Source organism: Macrosteles quadrilineatus, unplaced genomic scaffold, assembly GCF_028750875.1.
Source record: "Macrosteles quadrilineatus isolate MER2022 unplaced genomic scaffold, UCM_ALF_1.0 Scaffold_2__2_contigs__length_208266976, whole genome shotgun sequence".
NCBI classification, from domain to species: Eukaryota; Metazoa; Arthropoda; class Insecta; order Hemiptera; family Cicadellidae; genus Macrosteles; species Macrosteles quadrilineatus.
The window spans coordinates 74,448,733-74,476,284 of record NW_026542595.1 but is presented as its reverse complement, the minus strand read 5'-3'; the positions used below and the strand labels follow the sequence as shown (position 1 = coordinate 74,476,284).

At 36.2% G+C, this 27,552-nt stretch overlaps 1 protein-coding gene across 2 annotated transcripts in view; it reads right to left on the bottom strand.

Annotated features, from left to right (window-relative positions):
• Nucleotides 1-279: 279 nt before the first annotated feature.
• Nucleotides 280-27,552, bottom strand: part of LOC128986886 (leucine-rich repeat and IQ domain-containing protein 1) — a 50,609-nt gene continuing 23,336 nt past the window's right edge. For both annotated transcript variants that reach the window (XM_054407480.1, XM_054407481.1), the window contains exons 7-13: nucleotides 11,465-11,676; nucleotides 10,470-10,589; nucleotides 9,067-9,264; nucleotides 8,602-8,725; nucleotides 8,093-8,192; nucleotides 2,627-2,704; nucleotides 280-1,847 (exon numbers count right to left, since the gene is read on the bottom strand). In XM_054407480.1, the coding sequence (XP_054263455.1) occupies nucleotides 1,584-1,847; nucleotides 2,627-2,704; nucleotides 8,093-8,192; nucleotides 8,602-8,725; nucleotides 9,067-9,264; nucleotides 10,470-10,589; nucleotides 11,465-11,676 (1,096 nt within the window). In that variant the 3' untranslated portion in view covers nucleotides 280-1,583. The remainder of the gene's footprint in view (nucleotides 1,848-2,626; nucleotides 2,705-8,092; nucleotides 8,193-8,601; nucleotides 8,726-9,066; nucleotides 9,265-10,469; nucleotides 10,590-11,464; nucleotides 11,677-27,552) is intronic.

Below are 27,552 nucleotides of genomic sequence, written 5' to 3'. Positions count from 1 at the left end.
GATGGTATAAAAGATCTATCTACTAGAGCGTGGAATAAAATAAGTATTAAAATTTTAGCTGAATTATAAAACAAATTTAACAGATTAAAAAGTTTTCACTTAAAGTAGTAGTTTGATTAGTTAAGTTAAGTTAAATAATTTTGTTTAATTTTCTTGTATTAATTGCAAGATAATATGAAAAATCTATTAATGAAAATAATTAATTGTAATACAAAAAAACATATCCTTTAATTTCCGTATTAAATTATTATTTTAGGATCTACATATTTAAGTTGTCTATTAGCTTATTTCATTATGCTACTAGTTGATAACTTACACAAGTAATACTATATGGAAACAATTTTGAAAAAAACATATATAAACTTATCATTAGATAAATTTCTTTGGTAAATTATATTCATCCTTTAATGTTAAATTTGAACAGTTGTAGGAACATTTTGTACTGACTGAGATTAACAACTTGCTGGACAAAAACCTCCCAAATTAGTCTTAAAATCCAGGTAGTCTTCACTATACAGTCCTGGTTAACACATTGAGCACTGAAAACCTTTAAACAGGCGCTCGCCAATGGCGGCGAGGCCCGGGCGGAGCCCTGACTGAATCAGTGATCGCTATTGGCATTGAAATATCTCAGTAAGACGAATCACAAAAGAGCAGCCAGGGGTGATTGTTCTGCGTTACCCCGATAGTGGACGTAGTTCACTGAAACACCCAAAGGTAGCAGCACTGCCTGGATCAATAATCAGAGTCTTCGTAATATGGCTCGAATAGAGAAAATCTGCTCCGAAAACGGGACAAAAGCATTGCCAGACGGGATTTTACGGTAAATTTTAGTACCAACCTACACCAGAATAAAGCTCGCATTCTAAGCTACAAGGCTGGTAACAATTACAACGTTCCCTGGCAATGGCGTAGCTCACATTGAAACAAGGTTGTTGCAATGCTAACATGACGCGCGCGCCCGCCAGACAATTGGTGTGCCAACTGCGCATGGCGGGCCGGCCCGTCACTCGCGCTCAATGTGTTAAGCGAGTTCACATATAATTTTATGATTCATTTGATTAATGATTTCACCAAGTTTTTACGTGAGTTCAGTTCTGTATTTAGTAAAAATAAATCAACATCCCTTAGTTCTGTCAGTTGTAAAAAACACAAATATAAAGCAGAATTTCTTCCAGCAAGGGTTACAAATAGTTTTTTCTGATGGCGGCTGTCTATAAAATTAATCCTCACATTTCTCTGATGCACTTTGTAAGAACATATCTACCTTGTATAGCAAAGACTATCAGTAGGATTGAGTACATAAAACAAACAAATTAGTAATTCCAGAAATTTAAACTTACGAACAAACCTGAGGCAGTTAGTTAATTTTTGTCTTCATATATCGATACAGTAAACCCTCACTGATGTATACATATGAATTTTTGTCACTGCATTAAACACAGATTAATTAACAAGACAAACCCGCAAGTGACCTGAAGTATATTTTTTTTCAACCCTTTAAGGATATTATTTAAACAGACCTTTTTGGGCTCACAGTAACAAATACGCTCTACTCAGTAGAGGGTGCCGGGTGGTCAGTTTTAACTGACGTGAGTAGTCTCTGCCTCCAGGGGTTGTTCCTGTTCCTTGACGGTTGTCTTGATGACTCCGTCCACCAGACAGTCGGCGTACTGTGTCAGAGGTGGTGGAGGGAGAGGTAGAGACGAGGGGCGCGGGGGGTGCGGCTCCTGTGGGGTGTGTACAGCCACAATGTCTGTCTGTGTGGCTGTGGTGCTGCCTGTGGCCGGGTGACTGGGACTCACACAACGTAACACCTCCTGCATCGACTCTTGCAACTGCTGCACCTGTAATCAATAAAAATAATTTCATCTTTTTGAGCCCTAGTGATTTTTATGCTGTAAAGTCATTTTATTTATCATCATTCCCTCATCTTACCAACAAAACTGTATTTTTCTTATTGATGCATACAAAATTAAACACATTTAATAATCCCTGACGTTGGTCAAAGAGATTCTTATATTGTAGTAGCATTCCAGGAACATTCGGCCAAGTTTGGTAGCATCAAGTTGTTGGTTATAAGACATACTAAGGAAAAATACCTGATACCTACTATAAGCACCTCAAAACTCATCCTTAATTTTGTTTGAGTCAAAATATGCCCAGAGTCATCCCCATCTCAATAGGTAATAATAATTTAGTGTGTCAAATTCAGGAGTATTTCCACCATCCTCACAATTACAGCTATTTTTAGACAGCACTCAGCAATCCAGCTTTTGTAGTAACTCGGCACTGCTGAAATACCATGTATTTATACACAGAAGTGCTGATATGGCATTAACATTTTTTTTTCAGACCAAAGTTGGATTATTAGCGCCAGACACCGGACTAGCAAGCTTTCACTGTCAAGCCTAATTATGGTTTATTGCACCAAGCATAGATACAAACTAACGTCCAAACACGTGTTTTATGACAATTGCAGAGGCAAAGAGTGAAATTAAGAGATTATATTGGCTCTACACTTATCCAGCGTGTTCAACATAAAAAAGTAAGGGGAAACAATCAGCTGATAAGAATTAGTCAACTGTCATTGTTATTGTTTAGGCAGCAGTACAGGTTAACATACCTGTGCATTGAGCCTAGAGCAGGTCTCTGTAAGGTCCCGGACATCTCCTCCTTCTGTTCTGGGCTGTAGACTCACAACCTGCACAGACAAAACCATCACTTGACACAGACAAAACCAGACTTTTCATCTAACCACTTGAGGAGCTTAAACAATATCTGAAGGGTGTGTTACTCACCTAGTGGTTAGTGTATCAAATTTCAGTTCTAAAGGGATGAGATGATATTGGAATATCTCAAAAACTTTTGAGTCTGGACTACTTTTCCTGAAAGGAATTTGTAACTCATTTATTACAAATTCCACTGGTTTAGAGACTAAAAAAAAAAAACAAGGATGTATACCATCTAGGTAAACCAGTTATTTTACAAAAGATAAAAATAATGTTATTGTTTTATTTCTCTGTTCAATTTTCAATTATTTCTTTAATCTCAATTCGTGTTATTTTTATTTTCTCTGAAAGCTTGTAGCTTTGTGAGTCTGATATTGACATCAGCCTATTGTACTATTATGTAATTAATGGCTGAATAAACTACTATTATGACTATTAAAGAGATAATTGAAGTCTTCAATTGATTGTTCTGCTATTAAAGTTCTTTTTTATCTTGTAGTTCATTACACATCGGTAGTTTTAGGACATAAAACATGAACTGTTAATGTTAACCCTTAGAGTGCCAGGCGAGAAATAAAAGTAACGCTCAAAAAATGCCGATGATTTTTCCCGAAGGTCGCGCTAAAAATGCCGAGCGCGATCTGGCGATTTTTAGGTTAAAATTTCGTAAAAATCGAATTTTCGATATTTCGACCAACGAAAATCGATGTATCGCATCTAGCAACTTTCGACTCAATGTTAATATATGGGTTAAAAGAATCCGAGTATTTATTCGGTTGTTATGACAGCTGTTCGATCATTACGAAACGTCCGGTCAGCCGGACGTTGGCACTTTTGGCTCGTTCTAAAAACGTCCGGTCGGCCGGACGTTGGCACTTTTGGCTCGTTTTAAAAACGTCCGGTTCCCCGGACGTTGGCACTCAAAGGGTTAACAATAAGTTGCCCTTTCAGTTTGCCATGAGAAATACAAGAACAAAGATATTTTCTTGTAGCACATTCTGCCCTTGACTATGGAAAGTAACTGATTGTGAAGGGTTAATGTTGTACTGTGTACTATTTTTTCCATGAAGAGCAATAAATAAAATAGATATTCTTTTTATAATATATAATATATATTATATATAATATATATACAGAGAACATCTGTACTGTGATAAACAAAACATTGCAATTTTTTCACTCTTAAATTATTTTAAGAAATTTGTTAATTATCAGTTTGTTATTAGCTCTATAATACTTTTATTTTACTGAACATAATATTTCTAAATTTGAAACATGTAAATTACTTTATCTTTAAGAAGAATATGGATTAAAATTAAAGAAATATTTTATCATAACCTATAAACAGAAGTAACCAAGAATGATTCCTGCACAATATTTTACTATCTTCAAGGTTGAAAAAGATGGAAACTGCTTATTTCGTGCTGTAAGTGTATTCTTATTTGGCAATCAGAATAGCTTTACTAAATTACGAAATGAAACTGTTAGATATTTAGATCAACATTGGGAATCAGCTAAAATGTTTATATTAGATGAATTTGGATCCTCAGAAAAAGATGAATACATAAAATTGATGGGAGAAAATGGCACTTTTGCCACGTCTGTGGAATGTTTTGCTTTGACCCAACTATATCAAGTTAGTTTTCACATTTACCTACAACCCATACAACCACAAAAATGCACAAGGACAATGGCTATGAGACAACCTCCCATTGTAATTTCCTCTCAAAATGACAAACAGATATCAGTACCAGTGGTAAATTTATTATTGTCTGGTAATCCAACTTCAGGACACTTTGATCTACTTTTAGCAAAATCCAAAGCATGGGCCATAAAAGAGGACAACGTTAATATCATAGATGATTTGACAGATGATCTATATAGATGTACTGAATGCAATACAAGTTTCAAACATAATAATAGGCTCCAACAACACTTTAAGAAAAAACACTCATCAATAACAAACTATGATCCTAACAAGTCTTCTAATAGAAAATCATTTGACAAACATCCTCTTGATGTCTTAATAAAATCTTTTGGAAATGACCAACCACAAACCCAAAATCATAAATCATCTGAATGGAATGATAGATGGGAAAAGATTATTTCACTGAAAAGGATGCAATATGAGTTACCAAATGGATCAATAGGAAATAACTTTATTCAAATACTTGCTGATGAAATATTACTGTTGGAAAAAGGAAAAGAGATATCTGAGAGAGTGATCTGTTTTATAGCAATTATCCTTCAAAGAGACAAAATGATTAAAAAAGCTAAGGATATAAGAAGATTAATTGAAAGAAGACTAGATGAATGGCAGGATAATCAATTTGACGAACTCATCAATGAGGCCATTCGATGTGATAAATCTTTAAAGAAAACAAAATTTGAGCTTGACTCTGACGAATATGAACAGTTAAAAGACTCTTATTTTAATAAATTAGTTCAAAAAGGTAAAATAAAGGAAGCCTCAAGACAGATAAATAAAAAGAATACAGGTGGTTTACTTAATCCGGAAGAAACTATTGACATTACCTCGTACACTGTTTATGATGTATTGAAAGAAAAACACCCAAATGCTATAATTCCTGACATTAATTTGCTTAAATTACCAGATGGCATGGACCAAATTCCAAAGCTTGAAAATGCAGAAATAACAGCAGAACATGTAGAAAAGGTAGCAAGAAAACTTCATGGTAGTGGAGGTCCAGGAGGAAGTTCATCCGAAAATTGGACAGATTTCTTATTGCGTCATGGACAAAAGAGTACTTATTTAAGAACAGCCATTGCCACCTTGGCGATGAAATTAAATGGAGAAGTAGTACCATGGCACACTATAAGAGCTCTGATGGCAAATAGACTTATTGCAATTGACAAATGTCCAGGTGTGAGGCCCATTGGAATAGGAGAATGTCTCAGACGCATTCTGGCCAAATGCATTATTTTAGCTTTTGGCGATGATGCAAAACAAGCATTAGGTACAGATCAACTTTGTGGAGGTCTCAAATCTGGTATAGAGGGAGGAATACATTTCATGCGAAAGCAATATAGTGAACATAGTAATACCAACAAAGAATGGTGTATGATCCTGGTAGACGCAGATAATGCCTTCAACAAAATAAACAGAATTCATGCTTTATGGCAAGCAAGAGTCCATTGGCCAAGGGCTGCAAGATTCATTTATAATACTTACCAATGTAGCTCAGATTTAATTTTACAAGGAAGTAATCAAAGATTGTATAGTCAAGAAGGAGTTACCCAAGGAGATCCACTATCAATGATATTATACGGTCTGGCAACACTTCCATTAATACAAGAACTAAAAAGAATGCCGAACACATCTCAAGTTTGGTATGCAGATGACTCTTCTTGTCAAGGCTCCCTTGATGATGTTGTGGAATGGTGGGGAAAGCTCTCAAAATTAGGTCCAAAATATGGGTACTTTCCTCAAGTTAATAAAACAAAACTAATTTTTAATCATGATAATATTTCCAAACAATTTAAAAAGAAAATATCAGGTATGAAAATTTGTAAGGGTAGCCAATTTCTTGGTGGATATATAGGTTCTGAAGAGGAAAAAAATAAACACATTTCTGAAAAAATTGGTTTATGGACCCAAAACATTGACAATCTGGCAAATATTGCAAAGAAATATCCACAATCTGCCTACACTGTAGTGACTAAATCTTCACAAATGGAATGGACTTTTTTTCAAAGGGTAGTTGAAACTAAATCTGAAACGTATTTACCTATACAACAAGCAATTAGAACATCTTTTTTTCCAAATCTATTTTGTTCAGAAGTAAGCAATGAGGAATGTGAGATTCTACATTTACCAGTAAAAAAGGGAGGAATAGGAATAATAGACCCAACAAAGCAGTCAAATTATATATTTAAATCATCTGAAGATGGATGCAAGGTTCTTACATCTTGTTTAAAAGAGAAAACTAAATTTTGTTTTGATTCACATGAATATGCCCTAAATTTATCGATTAAGTCACGCAAAGAAGTAAAGAAATCCATGGAAGAAGAATTATTCAGTCAGCATTTGGAAACTTTCTCAGAAAAACGGCAGAAAATTATAATGCGCAATGCAGGATTTAGAGCAAAACATGGATGCTGGCTATCATGCTTGCCTCTGAAGAAACTTAATCTGGACATGTCCCCACAAGAATTTAGAGATGCCCTTGCTCTACGTTATGGGAAAACACCAATAAACCTCCCATTAAAATGTGAAGGATGCGGAAATGAGTTCAATACAGAGCATGCTCTAAAATGTCGAAATGGTGGTCTGATAATAAAAAGACACAACGAAGTAAGAGACACAATAGGTAGCATGATGGAACAAGCCTGGGGAAACTGCATTAAGGAGCCCTTGATAGCAGAAGGCAGTCATCTCAACGAACCTGCACTAAAAGCTGATCTAGCTTGTAGAGGTGTATGGGAGACTCAGATGGAGGCATTATTTGATGTTCGTGTCGTTGACACTGATGCTCCATCTTATGTCTCCATCCCTCATCAACAAGTAATTAAAAAAGCTGAAGATGAAAAAAAAGAAAATATACTAAAGCTTGTGAACAAAGACATGCATCATTCACTCCTCTTGTTACAAGTGTTGATGGAATTTTTGGGAATGAGTTCCAAATGTTATTAAGAGTTATGGCTGAAAAACTATCAGAGAAGTGGAAAAAACCATACAGCTTAGTAATAAGTTGGATAAGATCAAGAACAATTTGTGCTGTTTTAAGGTCAACCAGTATGTGTTTGAGGAGAACAAGAAAGAAATGGCGGTCAGCGAGAGAATTTGAAGATGGAGCTGGGATTCCAAATTTTTTTGTTTAAAAATTAATTGTTAACTTCTAATTTTACAGTCCTCTACTCTTTTTTGTAAAATTTCTATTGTAATAAAATGATTGTATAGTCTTAAAAAAAAAAAAAAAAAATAGATATTCTTAACGTGAAGGGTAGTTTAAAGGCATAAAGCAAATAAATGCAATACCTAAATCAATATAATATAAAGATTATGTCGATACTCCTGATTACGTGAACTAACTTGAAGCAAAGTTTTTATGTAAACTAGTCCATTTTTGGTATTGAAAGACAGATGGGCACCAACTCATTTTTATATTAGTGTGAGAAAACAGACATACCCATTTCCGTAGTATTATTACTTATGTTTATTTGCTTTCAATCTAAACAAATCAAACTATTATGGGGATTGTATGTGTACTGTCCCAAGCGTTTTGTCTGCTCAATCTAAAATGCTATATTACCCATTACATTCATGCCATTCCACCGAGTGGGGACATTTAGGCCAATAATTATAAAACCCTTAACTTAGAATAATCATAAATCATCACCTTTTTCCATAGAGCGTTGATGGCTTGCATCTGCAGTAACTGCATCTTGTGCTCATTGTCTAATGCTTCCCTAGTAGCTTGCATGTCTTCTGACAACTTCCTAAAATAATATTTTCTCTTAAAATAAAATAAATAACTAATGTCAAACCTATGTTCTAAATTGAAGCTGACTAGAGAGAAACAAAAAAATATACTTTGCATATTCACATCTACTTTGTTTTTTTAGACAGATGTTCAAAAAAACTTTAATTTACTAATTAACATATTAATTTAGCAGCATTCAATAAGTACAATGGAATGTTGCCTGAGACCTATTTTTCCTTTGTTTGAAAGTATTGAATTAGATGTTTCAATATAATTACAATGGACTCCATCTAAGTAAAGAATAAAATTAATGGCTGCAATTCAAACCAACATATAAGTCAGAGTGCATAAGGCACACCAGCCAACTGGGCAATCCAAAATCCATAAAACAGCTTATGTAAACGGTAGGGAGTCTGTACACTGACTTGATGTACTGGTTTGTACGTAGAGTCTGTATCTGTTGGTACGCAGAGAGTACTCGACGGTCTGATGTGCGAGTATGGTATCCTCTCCACACCTTCTGTATGCAGATGGCTGCCTTCTCCAACTCTGTAAAGTGGGAAAGTGTTAGAATCACATTAAGTGACATCAAAACTACACTATCTCATACTACACACCTTAACTTAAGATAAACATCAATCATCCTAGATATTATTCAAACTGTTGTTTTAGCTAGATCGTTTGAATTTGTTAGTCTAGTTTTGAAATAGGCCTAACTGAAATGACATGAAACAATTTAATGATCAACTTGTCTTCATCAGACCAGGATGATAAATCTATGATGATTAATCTATGATTTTGACATGTTATTTTTTTTTTTTTTGCAGCAGTTGTTGCTTATGACGCAAAGCTTTGCTGAGAATAGGCTTCAGGTCTATTATTCCACTCACCTTGATCAACTTTCTTGTCTCGCTTCTCCTGAGCCCGGCTCCTGATGGTCGTCAGTTTTGGTCCGAGAGGTGCCGGGGGTGTAGCCACAGAGGGACTGACCAAACTCTCTGGTACCGGCACTAGCTGGGTGGCTGCTGGTAGTGGTGCTGGGATTGGCAGACAGGTGGGGAGTGATGGTGGGCAGTGCATTGACTGACCTACAGATGTAAAACATAAGTTAAAGTCCAATTATGGCGATCTAGTGAATGTTGTGAGGGATTATTATGATAAAGACTTTTTTCATCACTGATTTGAAAAAAAAGTTTAACAACGTCTTAAGATGTGGAATATGACTTGGTCCTTAACCGCCGTAACAATATTTTCGGCCTACTAAATTAACCAAACCTATCTTACTATAAACATTTCTTCATAAACTTTCTTTATAAAAGGCTCGAACCAATTAGAAACATCATTCCAAATAGCCTAGTTTTCTTTACAGTTACCCGAGTTAAACATTGATTCCTCATTTTCACAATCAAAATCTGCTCGGCAGTCAGTGCTTCACATCTGTCAGTGTTCATATCGTCGTACACAGTTTTTACTTAGTTTTTTGCCTTTTAGTTTTACGGGTGTGAGTGATGTATTGGTGTGTTTTTTGTGTTAGCGCATCATGGCGGAGAAAAGTAGTAGAAAGTTCCTTAGTGTCAAATTTAAAAGTCTTACAAGCTGTAGAATTAAATCCACATAAGAAGAAATTGGATGTTAAGGACTTTATCATAACACAAACTACTTTTGCAATAATCATTTAAAAAAAATACGTATGAAGCTGAGGGTGGACTGTCTGGCCAGTGTAAAAAGGCTTAACAATCCAAATAGCAGGACGCAGAAACTGCTGTCATGTTATGGCTTAGACAATGACCCTTTTCAGGACCCTTACTTCAAGAAAAAGCTCATAAATTTGCTGAGCAATTAGGTCATAATATTTTCGAGTTAGTAATGGATGGCTGAGCCGCTTTAAGAAAAGGAACAAAGTTTAAAAAAGGCGTGTGGTGAAAGTGGCAGTGTTGATGATACAACTCATTGAGCTGTAGACGAAAGGTAACCCCCATTTTTTTAACCAAAGGTTCCACTGTAATTGTTAACAGCCAATAAACTTTTATACAATAAGTTGCTTCATGGATTAGTAAAAGAAATTGAACTACGAGAAAAATGTGTTGCATACATGTTTTATCTAGTTATTAAATAGTATTTGCCAATCCTTATTGGAAAACGTGAGTTTGTAGAGTGAAAAACGTGTAAGTCTCTTCTTTACTAATTAACAATTATAATTTGGTAATGTTTTTGTAAAATGTATATAAAAATGAGTTAATAAAGAATCATTTCATTTCAATAATTAATACAACGAAAGCAGCATGTAACATACTTAGCAAGACCTCGGTGTCAGATTCTTGAGTGTGAGTTGTGCAGGAGTCTAGTAGGCTCGGGTCTAGGCTACGAGTCATCAACTCGCTCATGTTGGGCTTCAGCGGCTTGCCTCTCCCTCCTGCCAAGGGACAGATGTTTCAAATGAAAAGGCAAAAGGTAAAGATGTTTACAATAGTCATTCTCTATTTCAGTTCAAGGTACTATATTTAACTAAGCATAAAAACTCATAGCAATTGTTAAATTCAGTTTTGAACTGAATTTTAAGTATTGAACAATTGTTAAACTCAGCATTGAAACCTTAATCCTTAACTACTCTCAAGTCATCTTCAGCACGCCACAACAGAGCAGAACCTGCAATTGCACATGACACCCAAGTTTTGCACCTCTAAATTCTTGGCACGTATCCAAGCGCCATCATGTTTTTATATCTTGGAGCTCAATAATGAAGAGTCTGCACATGGCAAAGACAAATGAAAGTTTTGTAAAGAACCAATTTACAGTGTTTAAGAGGAATCTCAATTGAAAAACTGCACATTACACTCAAAACAGATGTTGATGCTGTATTGTTTCACTGACAGTGAACATGAACATGACTGACAGTTAGGATCATTTAATTTGGCTCAATTGGATGCCATGATGTGATAACTTACCTAATATGGCAATTAAGTCCAAAACATTTAGGGTACCATGTGGTTTTGTTGACTTTATTTTTGACATGTCTTTTCAGCAGTTGTTGCTGATGACGCAAAGCTTTGCTGAGAATAGGCTTCAGTTACCATTCTTCCTTAGTATCAAGCTGATGATGACTAGCATGTCCTTGATATGATATCTAATCTAGTGCACCAAGGCTTGCTTATCTTCCTTTTGCCATGATGAGGTTTTGAAAGTCAAAGCAAGAGTCACTAATGAAATGTAAGACAATCTCCAGCTGATTATAAGTGAGATAGTTTCTTTAAAATATTTAATCTAACATAGGGTTGATTTGATTGATACCTTTTCCATGATGAGGTTTCTCCTGACGTAGCAGCTGCTGCTGATGATGCTGAGCTTTGCTGAGGATGAGCCTCAGCTTGCGTTCATGCTCAGTCTCCAGCTGATGATGAGTCAGAGGGCAGGTCTCTGTTAGGTACATTACCAGAGCATCTTGCTCCCCAACACGAAACTGGCGACCTCTGCCTTGGCTATACAGCCATTCCGCTTTCAAGCTAAAACAAATTCCGACCGATGGTGGTGATTGTTTCTATACCTAATTTATTTTACAAATTTTGGTTAAATATTTGTTAAGAGTCCTTGGAGGCTAGTAGCCATCGTGGATTCGGCCCCCATAAGAGTAATGTTAACCCCTTCGCTTAAAGCAACAGCGATTCACCGTCGTGCTCCCGCAAGCCATTGTGTGAAGCGACGGCAAATTGCCGTCCGCCATTAAAACCAATATTTGCCGAGTTAGTTCCCAAAAAATCCAACAGATCGCATATTTTCGTCGTCCACAGCCTTCCCAATCGGCAAAAAAAATCAATTGAAAATTATGATTTACCAGCTGACGTTGGGAACGTTGTCTTGGCAGCTGTCTGCCTTGTTTGTTTATGTTTACATCATCATTTCACAACTGTGTTTATATCATGTTGAATTCTATTTTTTGTTTGCAAATAGTTGTTTTATAAAATAAATAAGATGAGTAACTTTTTATTTGTTGATGAGTGTGGAAGGGAATTGGACGAAAGTGAAATTGCTAAACTTATTGAATGTGACAGTGACTCAGACAGTGATTGTTATTTATTTGAAGAAACGCTTGAGAGTGATGATGAATTGGAAATAAACAATGAACATGTAAGTGAAGCATGCATTAGTATAAATATTGCTGACTGTGAACCTCAAGATTTAGCTGATAATGGTGTGACAGAGCATGCTAGCCCTAGGCCTGTTATAAATAGTGATTGTTTGCATGACCTGCATGTTAGGCCTAGGCCTGTAAATAATGATTGTTTGCATGACCAGCCCTCTTGTAGTTATGCCCGATCTATGTCCCCTCAAAATGTGCCTCATAGGCCTAGTCCTGTGTCCTATGAACAGCAAAGTTCTGAAGATGAAAACCCTGTTGAATTTATGGATAAAATTTACCGAGGTAGGGTAATTGCACCTGCACTATCTCCTACACCCAGTGAGGAGGCTGAGCCTGATGACCCTAGTTTTATTGAAAACATTCCTTGGCAAGTACCTGAGTATAGTTGAGGTGCAACTATTGGTAGATCAAGGGGAAGGGGAAGACAAAGAGGTAGGCCTGAAGGAAAAAAATCCTAGTTTCCCGCTACCTAAGCCTACTAAACGGTCTAAGGGCCAACCTAAAACAGCTAAGAAAAAGAAAAAACAAGGTTGGAAATGGACCAACACCATAGAAGACAATAGTATTTTCAAAATACCTTTTACAGGCTGTCCTGGTGTCAGGGCAAGCTTAGCAAGAAATTTAGGTCCTTCTCCATCTGAAGTTAAAGTATTCAACGTGTTTGTCGAGGATGATTTTTGGCAACATGATGCTACAGAAACAAACAAATGCGCCGAAGAGACGATTGAAAAAAATTATGCAAGTGGTAAATATAAACAGTTACTCTCTGAATGGTTTGAAACAACCCCTGATGAAATGGCATGTTTTTACAGTCTATGTGTTTTGATGTCACTTGTGAAGAAAAGGACCATTCAATCGTATTGGGCCCCTACTGCTACTACTGAGATTCTGTTTTTTCGAACAGTTATGCCTTTTCGTAGGTTTTTGCTCTTATCAACAATGTTCCATATTTGTGATAATAAAAATAAGCCTCAGAATGACAAACTGTGGAAACTGAGGTATGTCATTGATTATATGAATCAAAAGTTTTCACGGTTATATTTGGCCGATGAAAACATTGCAGTAGATGAAAGCTTGATGAAATTTCGTGGGAGGTTGGGGTATGTGCAATTCAACCCCAAGAAAAGAGCCAGGTTCGGAATCAAATTTTACAAATGTTGTGAGTCAAGCAGTGGATACTGTACAAAATTTAAAATATACACCGGTTCTGAAGTGAAACAAGGTGAAACAGTGGAAGAAGGGGGTGGAGACACTGCTGAGGATGATAAACTTTTGGTGAGCGAGGCCATAGTCATTGAAATGGTCAAGGAATGTTCCGGTAATGGTCATACCCTCACAATTGACAACTGGTATTCCTCACCTCTCCTCTACTATAGATTGAAACATATTGGTTTCAATGTGATTGGGACGGTAAACTCTTGGAGGACAAATATGCCTGACAGTTACAAAAGTGAAAAACTTGATGTCGGTGAGTATGAAGTTGCGTTTAGCCATGACATGATGGCCCTTAGATGGCGAGACGAGAAAGAAGTGTGTCTCTTGTCTACTTTCCACAGTAAGGGAGACAAAAAAACAACTGGAAAGAGAGACAGAGTCAGCGGTGAGGTGATTACCAAGCCTGAACCCATCCTCTATTACAACAGCTCGATGGGCGGTATCGACCGAGAAGACCAACAGCTCGCTTCTTTTCCTACGATGAGGAGATATGCTAAAGGGTATAAGAAGATTTTTTTTATATATTGGACATAGCTCTCTTCAACTCTTATGTTGTTTTTAAAAAAATCACCCAGAAGAAGATAGGATTTGCTGAATTCAAAAATAAATTTACGGAGCAATTTTCCAGACCAGACAACTGCCGGCCTACAAACGAAGAGGGCGGCCATCAACATCAGAAACCCCTCTACGGCTTCAAGCAGCTTCTTGGGGTCATTTCCCAAGACAAATCCCACCTAATGAAGTAAAGCAAAACCCATTAAGACGCTGTAAAGTTTGTAGTGCACAAGGGAAGCAGTTTGTAGTGACAGTCGGTGGGAGTGCGAAATGTGCCTTGTTGGGCTTCACCTACCCGAATGTTTCAAGACATATCATACTAAGTCGAACTTTGCTTGATATCTTTTTGAGTCTACAACATGTCAATCAGTATTTTAAGGCAGAACAGTATGATATTTTTAACTTTTATAGTAAAAAATTTTTTTAAAAGGCAAAAATATAAAATAAATTTTTTTTTTTTATTATATGGTACTAGTGGCTTGTAGGGGCAATAGCCCCTATATTCTAGTAATTATTTTGTACAAATTATTAGTCTCATGGGTTACCCTACCTTGAATTATTATTTAACATTTTTGTATATTATGATATGTATAATGGTTATTACATACCTGCATAATGCATTTTGATGTCTGCTCTGTTTGCTGTTCATGCGGTGTGTATATAATATAAGCTTTCTAATCATAATAATACAACTAAGGAACATTTTCATAAACAATCTTCATGACTATTAATTAAATCTATATAGATTTCTTTAAATATAGACAAAATCACTTAGAAAAACACATTGAGATAATGTCATCATCCAAATTGTAAAATGCTAATTTTGTAAGAAAATCTCTCTGAAACAATATATTTTGTTTAGTATCTTTGACTATTATTACAACAACATAGTACTGTATCCATTTTAGTCGATTCCTTGGTCTTTATTTGGTTCTGGTACTATTAACATCATCTGGCCTCCACCCATCTAAAAACAACATAAAGTTGACCATAGGTAAACACTGGGTTTTTCAAATAAATGCCAACTTTTGTGAAGGTTCGGCCTTGCGCCACAATTTCACCAAATCAAATTGCGCAATGCACCACAATGAATGCACCCATCCATCGTTCATTGGTAATACACTGTGTAATGCAATCTCATTTAAAAGTGGTTATACACAGGAATAAATTCATGTTCATCCGATGCTAATTTATTCTTCTTCCATTAATATCGTGCCAAATCTGGCACCTGTTGTTCTCATTTCGAGGAACAATACCTCTGCGTGGTAGTTTTCCGACATTATACATTATCACTGTGCAAAAGAACAATGCATTTTAAAGTAATAAGTTTAAAAGTATCAAATTATTTGTTCAAAAGATTTTATCTAATTTTCACTCTTTGTGTTGTTTACTACTTCACTAACAATTTTACAATAACAAAATAATGCACATTCAGTTTTGGTTATATTTTTACAATTTATATAATCACATCTGTGTTTGCACTAAATACAAATACATACAATTAGATTCACATGCTATTTTAATGTGAATTATTTTATCCCGTAACAACCTTTTGGTGCACAATTAAGAAAAATGAATAATTTTCCCCAAAATTTCATGCCCAGACCTTTAAAATGAGACCTCTACCAGCTTTCTACGTCCTCCCGTTCGCTCACAATTTCATTGTAAAATTTTGGGCTTACGGAATTAGATATATAGATAAAAAATAATAAAAATACTTTTAACCAATAAAATGTTTATTTTTTTATCTAAATTCAATTCTGATTAGAAAAATAACAGTATTTGATATACAAATACAAAATTCTGAGTACAGGTAAAAATATTGTAAATTGTGTAAAATTACACAGAAATAATTAATTTTTTTGGCCCGGTTAGGTGTAAAAATAAGTTTAAGCGAAGGAGTTGATTGATTGTTTTTTGGCTATACAGGGTCCATGAAAATAGAATAGAGTTTATGATAATGCATATTAAAAAATTGTTTTAATATGATAATAATCGCCTGCGGGCTAGTTGTTTCTATGGCCTTTATGGTGTTAAGGTTGTATTGACGGGCAGGTAGCACGATGCCATAATTTACACCATTCGTGAAAACATCGTATACAACTAACCACTACTGTATTAATAGATTCGACTCCGCACCTACGCACATCAAGTACATATCGATTGATCTCATATCATTGTTTTTCGGATTTAGATTATTTCTTGTCTTTGAGAGTACAGTTGTAAGTGTTGGAGTTTGTTTTGTTTTTATGTTCTTAACATAAAACAGTTTTATTTTCAGTCTCAGCAAGAAAGTGTTGGTAACAACTAATTCAATACGACCAAACCGGTAAACGCCCAGAAACAAGGAAATGTAAAACTAAGTTTTTCTACAGAAACCTTAAAAATGGCGATAGAGTAAAACGAGATTGTTTGTTATATTCTCCATCAAGAGGTAGAGTTTATTATTTTTTGTGTTAACTATTTGATACTTCTATTTGGTACTGGAAGTGGAAAAACCTCTTACAAAATCTGTGATGAGTTTATTGATGTTTTAGGGAAGCAAAGAAATTATAAAGGAGGTGAAGACAACTAAGTATTACTCCTTCTCAGTAGACTCAACAACAGACGCTTCACATATGGACCAGCTAACTTTCATTATTCGATACATTAAATCGGGTGAGCCAAAAGAAAGAGTTTTGAAGTTCATTCCCATTCCTGCACATACAGCAGACCACCTCTTTCATGAAGTTACTGGGCTATTAAATGAAAGTACGATACCCATTTCAGATTGCCGTGGACAGTCTTATGATAACGCCAGCAACATGAGTGGGCGTTTTAATGGCCTCCAAGCAAAGATGAAGGCAATAAATGAATTAGCCAGAATTTGTACCTTGTTCAAGCCATTCATTAAACTTGGTTGGAATTTCAGCAGCAGAGTGCAACTCAGAAGCTGCTAGATATTTTCACTTTGTCCAATCAATTTACGTTTTCTTTTCATATTTACTTCGAGATGGAGAGTTCTACTGAATTCTCTTAAAGGTAAACAAAAAGTTGTAAAGGCTCTGTCACACACAAGATGGTCAGCTCGAGCCGATGCGGTTTTTGCAATAAAAGATAATTACACAAATATAAAATCTGCACTAAAAACGATAGCTGAAGACCTTGAACAGTCAGCGGACACAAAAATACAGGCGTCTGGATTACTGAAAACTATGGAGCGTTTTGAAACAGCATTTCTTACCCATGTATGGAATGACATCCTAGCCCGGATTAATCGAGTAAGCAAAATATTGCAAAAGCCCACTCTAACTCTTGCAACCTCAGTGACACTCTTAAACTCGTTGATTAAATTCACCAAACCAGAAAAGAGACAGTTTTGACAGATACCTCATATCAGCTGAAACAGCGATAGGTTTGAAGTTTGAAGATTGTAGGAAGAAGCCTACTACAAAACGCAGTTCTAGGCTTGCATTTTTTGACAACCCTCAAACCCCAGAATCAATACACTCAGAGAAAGATAAACTGAAAATAGAAGTATTCTTATCAATCATTGATTCCATAAGTACAAATCTCAAAGAAAGTTCATCAAAATATGACATCGTAGCAAAGAGATTTGGTTTTCTTAGAAGAAATCATTACTTTGAATGCGAAAGATTTGGAAGCTGCTTGTAGCACTCTAGCAGAAAAATATGAAAACGATATAAGTAGCAATGAACTATTAGAAGAGTGCATACATCTCAAATGCTTTTTAGCAGAGGATCAAGATTTGGAACAGTTGCTCTTGAAAACCAATAATGAAAATGAAAGTGAAGATGAAAAAGACGAAACTGACTCGAACACAGAACTGTTTAACCAGGTCAGGAAGATCGCAGAGAAGAAGAAATGGATGTTGACGACCCAAACCCAATACCTGAAGTACGAAATGTATTTGCTTTAAGCCAGGAAAATCACTTGAAACGGACCAATGAAGAAGATGAATTAGATTTACTACCAGCGACGTCATCACGAAAACTCAATTTAAAGACGATATATAAATATTTACTTGACAATAGACTTTTCTCAGTTTTTCCCAACATTGAAATTATTTTAAGAATATTTTTATGTATGCTGGTCTCAAATGCGTCAGCAGAACAAACATTTTCCAAATTGAAACATGTTAAAAATTATTTAAGAAACACAATGAAGCAGGAAAGATTGAACTAGCATATAGAAAATGACATTTTTGCGGCGACTTGATTTAGAAAAGGTGATTGAGGATTTTGCAGCCAAGAAATGCAGGGAAAAAGAGTTTTAATTGCTAGGCCAACGTATCACTCGTATCAGAGTGGGAAGTGACATTTATAGGACAAATAGAAATAACTATGTTCTAAACATTATAATTATTAATCTTTGCCAAACCAAGATGGCGGACAACCAACACATTCTGTGAAAGTGCTCCACCAGTTTAGTGCAGTTTAAGTGGGTTAAACCAACAAAAGATCCATTAAATGTGCTACAAAACCTCTAAAACTTATGTAAGTTAAATTCACACATTTTTGAAATATGTATCTCAATGAAACTAAGAAAAATCAACACTATAAGCAACTCACCTTGTGATGACCTACCAATTTCTAATGGAATTATAAAGGAATTATTTATAAGAATACCAAGCATGTTCAAATCACTCTTTTAAAGGAAAAGAAATATAACAAATCTAATTTTAGCACTAAAATTCAAGATAAACCATCTCATTTGTAAATTCAATAAACTGCCAGTCAGGCAATACTAGGCTTCAACATAATTCCAACTCATCACTATACGTCACAGCCAAACTAGGTGACACAGACTGAGGCAATAACACTGCTGACGACACAATCTGACGACACAGCTGGTAGACGTCAACACTGCTGACTCTGTAACTAACGTCATAGCTAGCAGACAAACATATATAGCACACTGCTGGTCAACAACAGTTGTGTGTTCAGACAACTGGCCTCTCCAACTGAGGTAGAATTATATATAAAACAGGTGATTTAGTTTTTGCAAAGATAAAAGGCTACAGTTTCTGGCCTACAGAAATAAAGGAGACTGTTCCAAAGAAAGATGATAGACAACCACAGTATACTGTTTCTTTTTTTGGAGATGATAAAACAGCTAAAATAAAGGAAAGTGATGTATGTCTTTACTCAGAAAACAAAGCAATATATGGTAAACCTAAACCTAAACAAGACAATTTCAAAAATAAATATTTTAATGCAGCCCTAAAAGAAGCAGAAATGGCTTTTTACAAAGATATAAAGCAAAACTGATGATAAGCATTGCTCTGAATGCCAAACCTCAGAGGACACCTTGTTTAGCTGCATCACTCAACTTCATACCTCAATTAACAAGCCCGAATCTATGTTAAACAATTTAAATCTTACCATGGACGATTTTCAAAACATTGTACAGAATTTTGATACAGAAGAGAATGATTTGGAAACTTCTCTTAACCTAGCAGCGGAGGTTAGAAATGCTCTCCTTGAAGAAAACAATAAACTTATAGAGGATGTACACAAGCTGAGTCTCGAAAATGCCAAACTGTCTTTTCAAGTAACAAAAATAAAAAATGGAAATGAAGCAGCAGCTTGGGAAGAAAAAATAGACACACTATTAGACCAAAATGAAAGATTGTTAATGTAAAACAACTCGTTAGTGGAAACCATCAATAATCTTGAAAAACAGCTCGACAATGAGAAGATGCTTCGCAGAGACTTAGAGCACACATTTGAAGAATTGGACAAGGAAAAAGAAGACACATTAAAAGAATATGAACAAGAAACTCAACAACTTAAACAGAACATAAAAGATCTGACACAAAAACACAATGAAGCTAAGCTGGATGAAAAAGAGGAAAATCTGGTTAGTACAAACCCTGCTGTAGCCCAGACCCATCAATGTATAGCTGGTCACAGTCCTTTCCTCTTAGCTGAACTTGCTCAAATTAAAATGAAACAAAATCAAATGGAACACGTCATTAACACCCTGAAAATGCAGATGAACAAAGAGATTTCTAACACCATTTCTCCGACAACTCGTACAAATCCTTCCATTCCAACACCAAGTTCATTAAAAAATAAAAGGGCTCAAAGAAATCATAACAGAACTAACATATTCAGCGTATCCCTGCAAAATGCAAAATACCTAGAACAAACAAATCACACACTTGCTAATAACTGCCGAGAAAGAACCAGCAAAAACTTCAAAAATACAACGTGGAGAGCCAGACAAACTCCAACGAAAAAACTGCAAACTGAAACAACAACCGGGAGAGTCCGACAAACTCCTACTAAAAAACTGCCAACCGAGACTACAACAGGGAGAGTCAGACAAACTCCTACTAAAAAACTGCCAACCGAGACTACAACAGGGAGAGTCAGACAAACTCCTACTAAAAAACTGCCAACCGAGACTACAACAGGGAGAGTCAGACAAACTCCTACGAAAAAACTGTCATCTGAGACCTCAACGGAACAAGTATCAACAGGGGGAACCAGCCAAACCCCGCCACAAAAACTGTCACAAGTGTCACAAACAGTAAAAGCTCAAGAAAGCCTGAAAGAGACTAAAAATAAAAATAAATTTCCACCCCTAAATGCTAAGCCAAAGAGCAAAGACGAGGATTACAATGATTTCTTTGTAAAAAATATAGGATTTTATTCAGAACATATGAAGAAGCATTATGGATATTTAGTAAAAGGGAGGCTGCATCGCTACAGGATAATAACTTTGTTTTTTCCTCACCTTCTAAGATTATTCCAACGCAGCCTGATTTTACTTTAAGAAAACTGCAAAAATCAGCAGGGACAAGAGACACGCAACCTGACTGTTTTTTAGACAATTGAGTCAGGATGTAAACTACAAACTCATCCTGCTGCACCAAAATACACAGGAAGTCTCAAATAAAATAAATAGACTACAGCACCTTTTAGAAGAAACCAAACCTGACATAGTAATTCTGACAGAACACGGACTGAAACCTGAGACAATAAGTAGCACCGTCATAGCTACTGGATTCTGCCTCAAGGCTCACTATAGTAGAATAGAACACAGAAAGGGAGGTGTTTGCATTCTTGTAAAAGAAAGCCTTGAGAGCAGCATAGTAGCCATAGAAAATTGAACAAGAAAAACTTTATTTATACATTTCAAACAATTCAACATATGACTATGATTTTCAATCAAATATAAATGTTTAAAAAAATAAAATGAAAGCTCAATAGAGCAATGGGGGAATTGCGGCACCATCTTCAAATTGAATGCTTCGAATTTTTCGTCTAGTTCCCCGTAGCCTTAGCGAAACTGCTCGAATGATGGAAAGCTGGCTTTGGATCCTCAACCATCCGATAATTTGGGAGTATGGTTTTCTCCATTTTACAGCCAGGGCTTCGCTTGTTCTCCTCTGAAACGCTTCATATTCTTTGTGGGGGACTCCTTCCGTGGAACATATTAATGGTGTGAAGCTTCCTCTGATGTCTTCGGCTGCTTTGTCATATTTATTGTGTTTCTGAACGGCATGGTTTCGAGATATTGTTCCCCATTCTTGGTTGGCGTAAGAGGGAGCGTCAGCATTAACAATGCGATTATCAAAAAACGCTACTCTCTCAGCCTCCCAAATACCATTAACTTTAAAATCAGCTTTTAAAGCAGGCACATTGTTTGCAGGGTCAGCTTCTCTCATAATAGGCTCGACTTCAACCCCTTTCCAGGCCATATTTGCTATCGCAGCACAGTGGTCTCGATGTTGATCATGCCCATGTTTGATCAATCCTCCTTTTTTACAATTTAATGCATGTGTTAGATTCATAGGTTGATCACAACCATCACATCGTACTGGTAAATTTCTTAGTGTGCGGCCATAGCGAATTGACAAAGCATCTCTGAATTGATCCGGGGACAAATCCGTATGATCAGATGCACATGGTGTCACAGTTAACCATTGGCTAGTATTCCCTGCTACAATTCTAAGTATTGGCTTCTTTTGACTTTCAGGAAGTAATTCCATAATTCGTTCATTATTTGCTTTAGCCAACATGTCTTTTTCTAGTTTTCTCTTCTTTATTACATCTTGTAGTGTTGATACATGATCATTAATCTTTAATGGTTGTCCATTTTTAATGGCTAATATTAATTTTTCTGTGCATTGTTTTGATGCTTCAAATGAAATACCATCGTTCTTTGTCGGGTCCTGAATATTTAAGCCTCCAAAACGAGTAGGGAGAGAGAACAAGTCATGTTCAAGTTCAGAAATCTCTTGTTCAAAAAGGTTGGGAGTGAAATGGCGATGTATGGCAGTTTTTAAATCTTCGTATTCTTCACTAAATCCCTCTGTTACTCTTTGGAGAAATGCCCATTCATTTTGTAATGACTTAGTAAAGGCAGTATACATGTTTCCAAGTACTGTAAAGAACTGTTATTTGAAGCAGCTCTTATAAAAATAAAATTCAAGAACTCAAATCTGTTTGTACTGGGAACCTACAGACCCCCAAACGGAGACCTTGAGGAATCATTAAACACCTTTACAGAACTAATTGAGGAAACAAAAATTGAAAATTCCCCTCTTATCATCATGGGAGATATTAACGTTGATTTGTGTAACCCAAACAGGAAAAACATTATCTTAAATGAAACTCTTGCTATGCACAACATCCAGAGACTACAGCTTCCACCTACGAGAATAACAAATCTAATAATAATATCTAAGTTCTTACCGTCAACGCAATCAGGAGTAATATTCCACTACGGCCGTTTCGGAGATGACTCCATCGTCAGGTGCGTAGTGGTACACTAAACTATAGTCTTGTCACATTTAACACGAGTTTTCTTCATTTGCATTGCGTCATGGGGAGAATAAATAATACACATATATGTACAGGACGGACACACGAAAACACGAATACACGAAAACATTTAGAGCACGTGCACGGCTTGAAAACTGACGACCGACTGTTCAATCCTGGTCACTGCAGGAGTTACGTGGATGACTGGAACAGCTGATAACACGGTGTGCCAACCTTATCTACTCAAATTATTACTTTCCTGTTTGATTTCCATTATTCTCTCAAAAATTGGATTGGCAGCTGAATTTGTTTGGGAGTTAATTACTAAGTTGGGTTCTTTGGCTGTACTGCTGTAGATATGGAAATTTTCGATGCAATTAAGTTTGTGACTTTTATTGCCAATATGTAGTATTTCTAAACTGTTTATGTCGGAATAATCATGGCAATACTGTTGAATATGTTCGGCATAATTTGAAGTAGGGTTGGGTTTCTTAATGGCGCTTATGTGCTCTTTGTATCTGGTTTTAAAGCACCTACCAGTCTGTCCAATATAATACGAGTCACATTCTCCACACTTTTGTAAACACCTGGCTTTTCCAACAATGGTGTATTCCTGTGTCGAGGAGCAGACAGCTTATGTTGGAGGCTATTACTGGTTCTGTACGCAACTGAATAATTTTGTCTACTAAAGGGACGGGTTGCTAAACGTTGGTTTAGTTTACGATGGAGTCATCTCCGAAACGGCCGTAGTGGAATATTACTCCTGATTGCGTTGACGGTAAGAACTTAGATATTATTATTATATTTTCACGCAATCTACCACACTCAAGAATATAACAAATCTAACACAAACCTCCATTGACTGGATATGTACAAATATGGACACAAACCAACTCACTCCAGAAGAAACTTCAACTCACACATCAACTCAAGTTATCCAGCCCAAATTGGACGCTGCCTAAAAAATAAAAACCTGCAAGACCTCAAGTATCTTCTCAGTCAAGAAAACTGGCTTAGTGTTACCTCAATAAACAATGCCGAAGAAGCTTTTAAAACTTTTATTAACATAGTGAGAGTAGCTATGGATGCAGCCTGCCCCCAAAAGAAGATAAAAACACAAAGAAAACATAAACTAAAATTCTCTATGGACCCATAAGCAGTGAGACTTGAAGCCAAATTTCTTAAAGCTCTAAGAAAGTTTGAGGTGACGGGAAATCCAGATGACAGAAGGACTTCTAATGAAAATAAAAAGAACTATGACCTGTACTTGAAAACAATGCGGAAAAAGGTTAACTCTGACCAGTTGATGAAAGCTGAAAATAAATCTAAAGCTATCTGGGAAACAATAAACACAGTGTGGTCCAAAAAGGAAACATCCCTAAATGAAATAACCCTTCAAGTAGATGGCCAACTCATAAGTAATGTGACCCATGTTGCAGAACATTTGAATACATTTTTTACACAAGTAGGAGAAAAAACAGTAGAGAAACAAATACCCCCGCCGCAGCAAACCTGCAGACTAAGCGAATTTCCATTTGACTGATTGGATTTACACTGAAATGTCTACTTAAAAATATAACATTTATTCTTGATTTAAATAGAATTAGTTTAACAAGTACTTAGGTTTGCTGCATCAGGGAGGGTAAAACTGTTTTTTTTTTTTTTTTTTTGTAAAATGTGAATAGTTAGTAAGAAATAAAAACATTTTCCAAATTTGATCAAATATGTTCACAAACAAGCAAACTACAACAACAGTTTACTTATTCTCCATAAGAATAACATGGGAATTTTAAATTTACAATTTTTTGGAATTTTCTCCGTAACCATTAGGCGCATAATAACGCTTCAATATACTAAATTATTTGTTTTTTTAAGCTCTACAAAATGGTTTGGAAAGAAATTGCTAAATTTTATGTTTTTTTGGGTCAAAAATGGGAAAAACCTATTTTTACCCCATAAAACCCCCCGTAAACCCCCGTTCCCATGGTCCGATCATGCTGGATCGCGAACTCGTTCAAATAAACGTACGTTTACACGTTTGTACCAAATTTCATCAAAATCGGATCATTTTTGCTCGAGTTATCGCGCTGACGGACACATATATATATATATATATATGAATTTGAACGGATGGTGTTTTTGGCCTCTAGGGACCTCAAAGCGAAAAAAAAAATCGGTCCCGCGTCCAGGTCTTACCATGAGTACTACGGTAATAGCTTATTATGTAATTATTGTTGTAGATTGATAATAAATAATTGTTGTTGTTGTAGATTATTATGTTAGCATATTGATGTAATTTGCAAAAAGTTATCTCGAGTCAATTGTCTTTTAAGGAAACTAAAATCCCAGGTGACGTCTGACTATCTTAAACTAGCCTATTTTGGTTTGTTTCATTGCCATTTAAGCTATGGCTTGGTCTTATGGGGCCATGCTCCGAACACTACTAGAGCTCTGATTATGCAGAAGACTGCTGTTAGAATTTTATCTTCGAGTGGTAGACGAGATCATGCCAGACCACTTTTTGAACAGCTCGGCATTCTCACGATACATAGCCAATACATTCTAGACTGCCTCCTTCTCTTGAAAACTGACCCTAGGCTCCCTCATATTACACGAGACCAACTCCACAATTACAACCTGCGCTCTGCAAGGAATGTGGATGTCCCGAGGTGTAGGTTATCAAAGACCAAGGACTGCTTTCCAGTGTTAGCACACAAGCTCTACAATAGACTGCCCCTTCACATTAAAGAACTCCTTCTTGAACCTTTTAAAACCAAACTAAAACAATGGCTGAGTAGGAAGTGTTTTTATTCCATTGAGGAATACTTTACTACTGCAATGGACTTTTGAGTTGAATCCGGCCGCCATGTAGTGTAAATACTGTAAATATTAGTTTATTAATTCTTAAAAGTAAATTTTATTTGACAAGATCAATCCAGACATCTGGTCAACGATCGCCAGTTGGTAATGGTAATGGTAATGGTATTCCCTATATGGGAAATTCGCTAAAACACGTAAAGAACACAGCTCAAACTTCTGACGTAACTCAAACAGGTCCACCGTTTTCCTCCTTTCAAAGCACAGACGAGAAGGAAGTTAAAATGATTATAAACAAACTTAAAGCAAAAAACTCGTCTGGAATTGATGAAATCTCGTCAAAAATACTTAAGCATTGCTGCAATGAACTAGCACTACCATTGGCTGATTTGATAAATAAGTCCCTAAAACAAGGCATCTTTCCTTCACTACTTAAAATAACTAAAGTATACCTGAAATTTAAAAAAGGTAGCACATTAGAAGCAAGCAACTACAGACCAATTTCCCTCATTTCCACCTTCTCCAAAATATACGAAAAAGTTGTTTTAAAAAGACTTTTAGACCACTGCACAAATCACAACCTACTAAACAACCTGCAACATGGATTTACAAAAGGGAAATCCACAACAACAGCAATAATTCAGATGGTTGAGTCCCTGATTGACAGCCTAGATGAAGGAAATCTAACAACAGGAATCTTTCTTGATTTCAGTAAGGTATTTGACTGCCTTGACCACCAGCTAATCATTAAAAAGCTGGATTCCCTGGGGGTATCAGGGATAGTAAGAGAATGGTTCCAAAGCTACCTTACAGACAGGAGTCAGTTTGTAGAACTAAGGCACAGAGATAACAGCCTAATAAGAAAAGCAAGATCAAATTTTCAACCAATAAATCGAGGGGTTCCCCATGGGTCAGTTATGGGTCCGGTACTGTTTATTCTTTTTACCAACCATTTGCCGCAACAAATAGGAGACGCCTGCCTTACTCTTATGTATGCTGATGACACAACCTTAGTGTTTAATGAACCACTAGCTGAAAATCTAGAAGTAAAATCCTGTGTGTCACTCAGTATGGCCTACAAATACTGCTATAACAATGATCTCGCAGTAAACACGTCTAAAACAACTCAAATAGCTTTTGGCCGTAAATCTCAAGAAGTGCCACGACTCCCAGATGTAGAAGTGGAAGATAAAGCTAAGTTTTTGGGCATCACACTCGACAAGAATTCAACCTGGACCCCTCATGTGGACAATATATGTAAAAAATTAAGTTCAACCATCTATGCTCTTAAACATATAAAAAATGCAACAGATGACATGACAACAAAAGTAGCATACTTTGCACTTTTTGAGTCGCATATGAGATATGGACTTGTAGCATGGGGTGGAACCTCTGCCACTAACATGCAAAGAGTTCTCAGAAAACAAAAAAAAGGCAGTCAGAATAACTGCAGGACTCCACAGACTCGACAGCTGCAGGGAAGCATTCAGGTCACTCAAAGTACTTACCCTTGTAGCACTCTACATCCAGGAAGTTGTGTTATTTGCAGTAAGAAATAACCCTACAAGGCGTGGCGAAATGCACCAACACAACCTGAGAAACACCATGCAGTACAACCTTCCACAACATCGCACGTCACAGTTTGAAAAGAAACCTTCATACGCAGGAATGAAAATCTACAACAGGCTACCTCCAGATCTAAGAAGCAAGTCAGAAGATGACCTCAAACCAGCTTTGCATCAATGGCTCAATAAATCAATAATCAATAATCAATAATCAACCTTTCTATTCCTTAAAAGAATACCATCAACAGGTCTTTGACTAAACAACACCTCAACCACACATTAAGAAAAAATTGTAAATTGACGCTACTACTA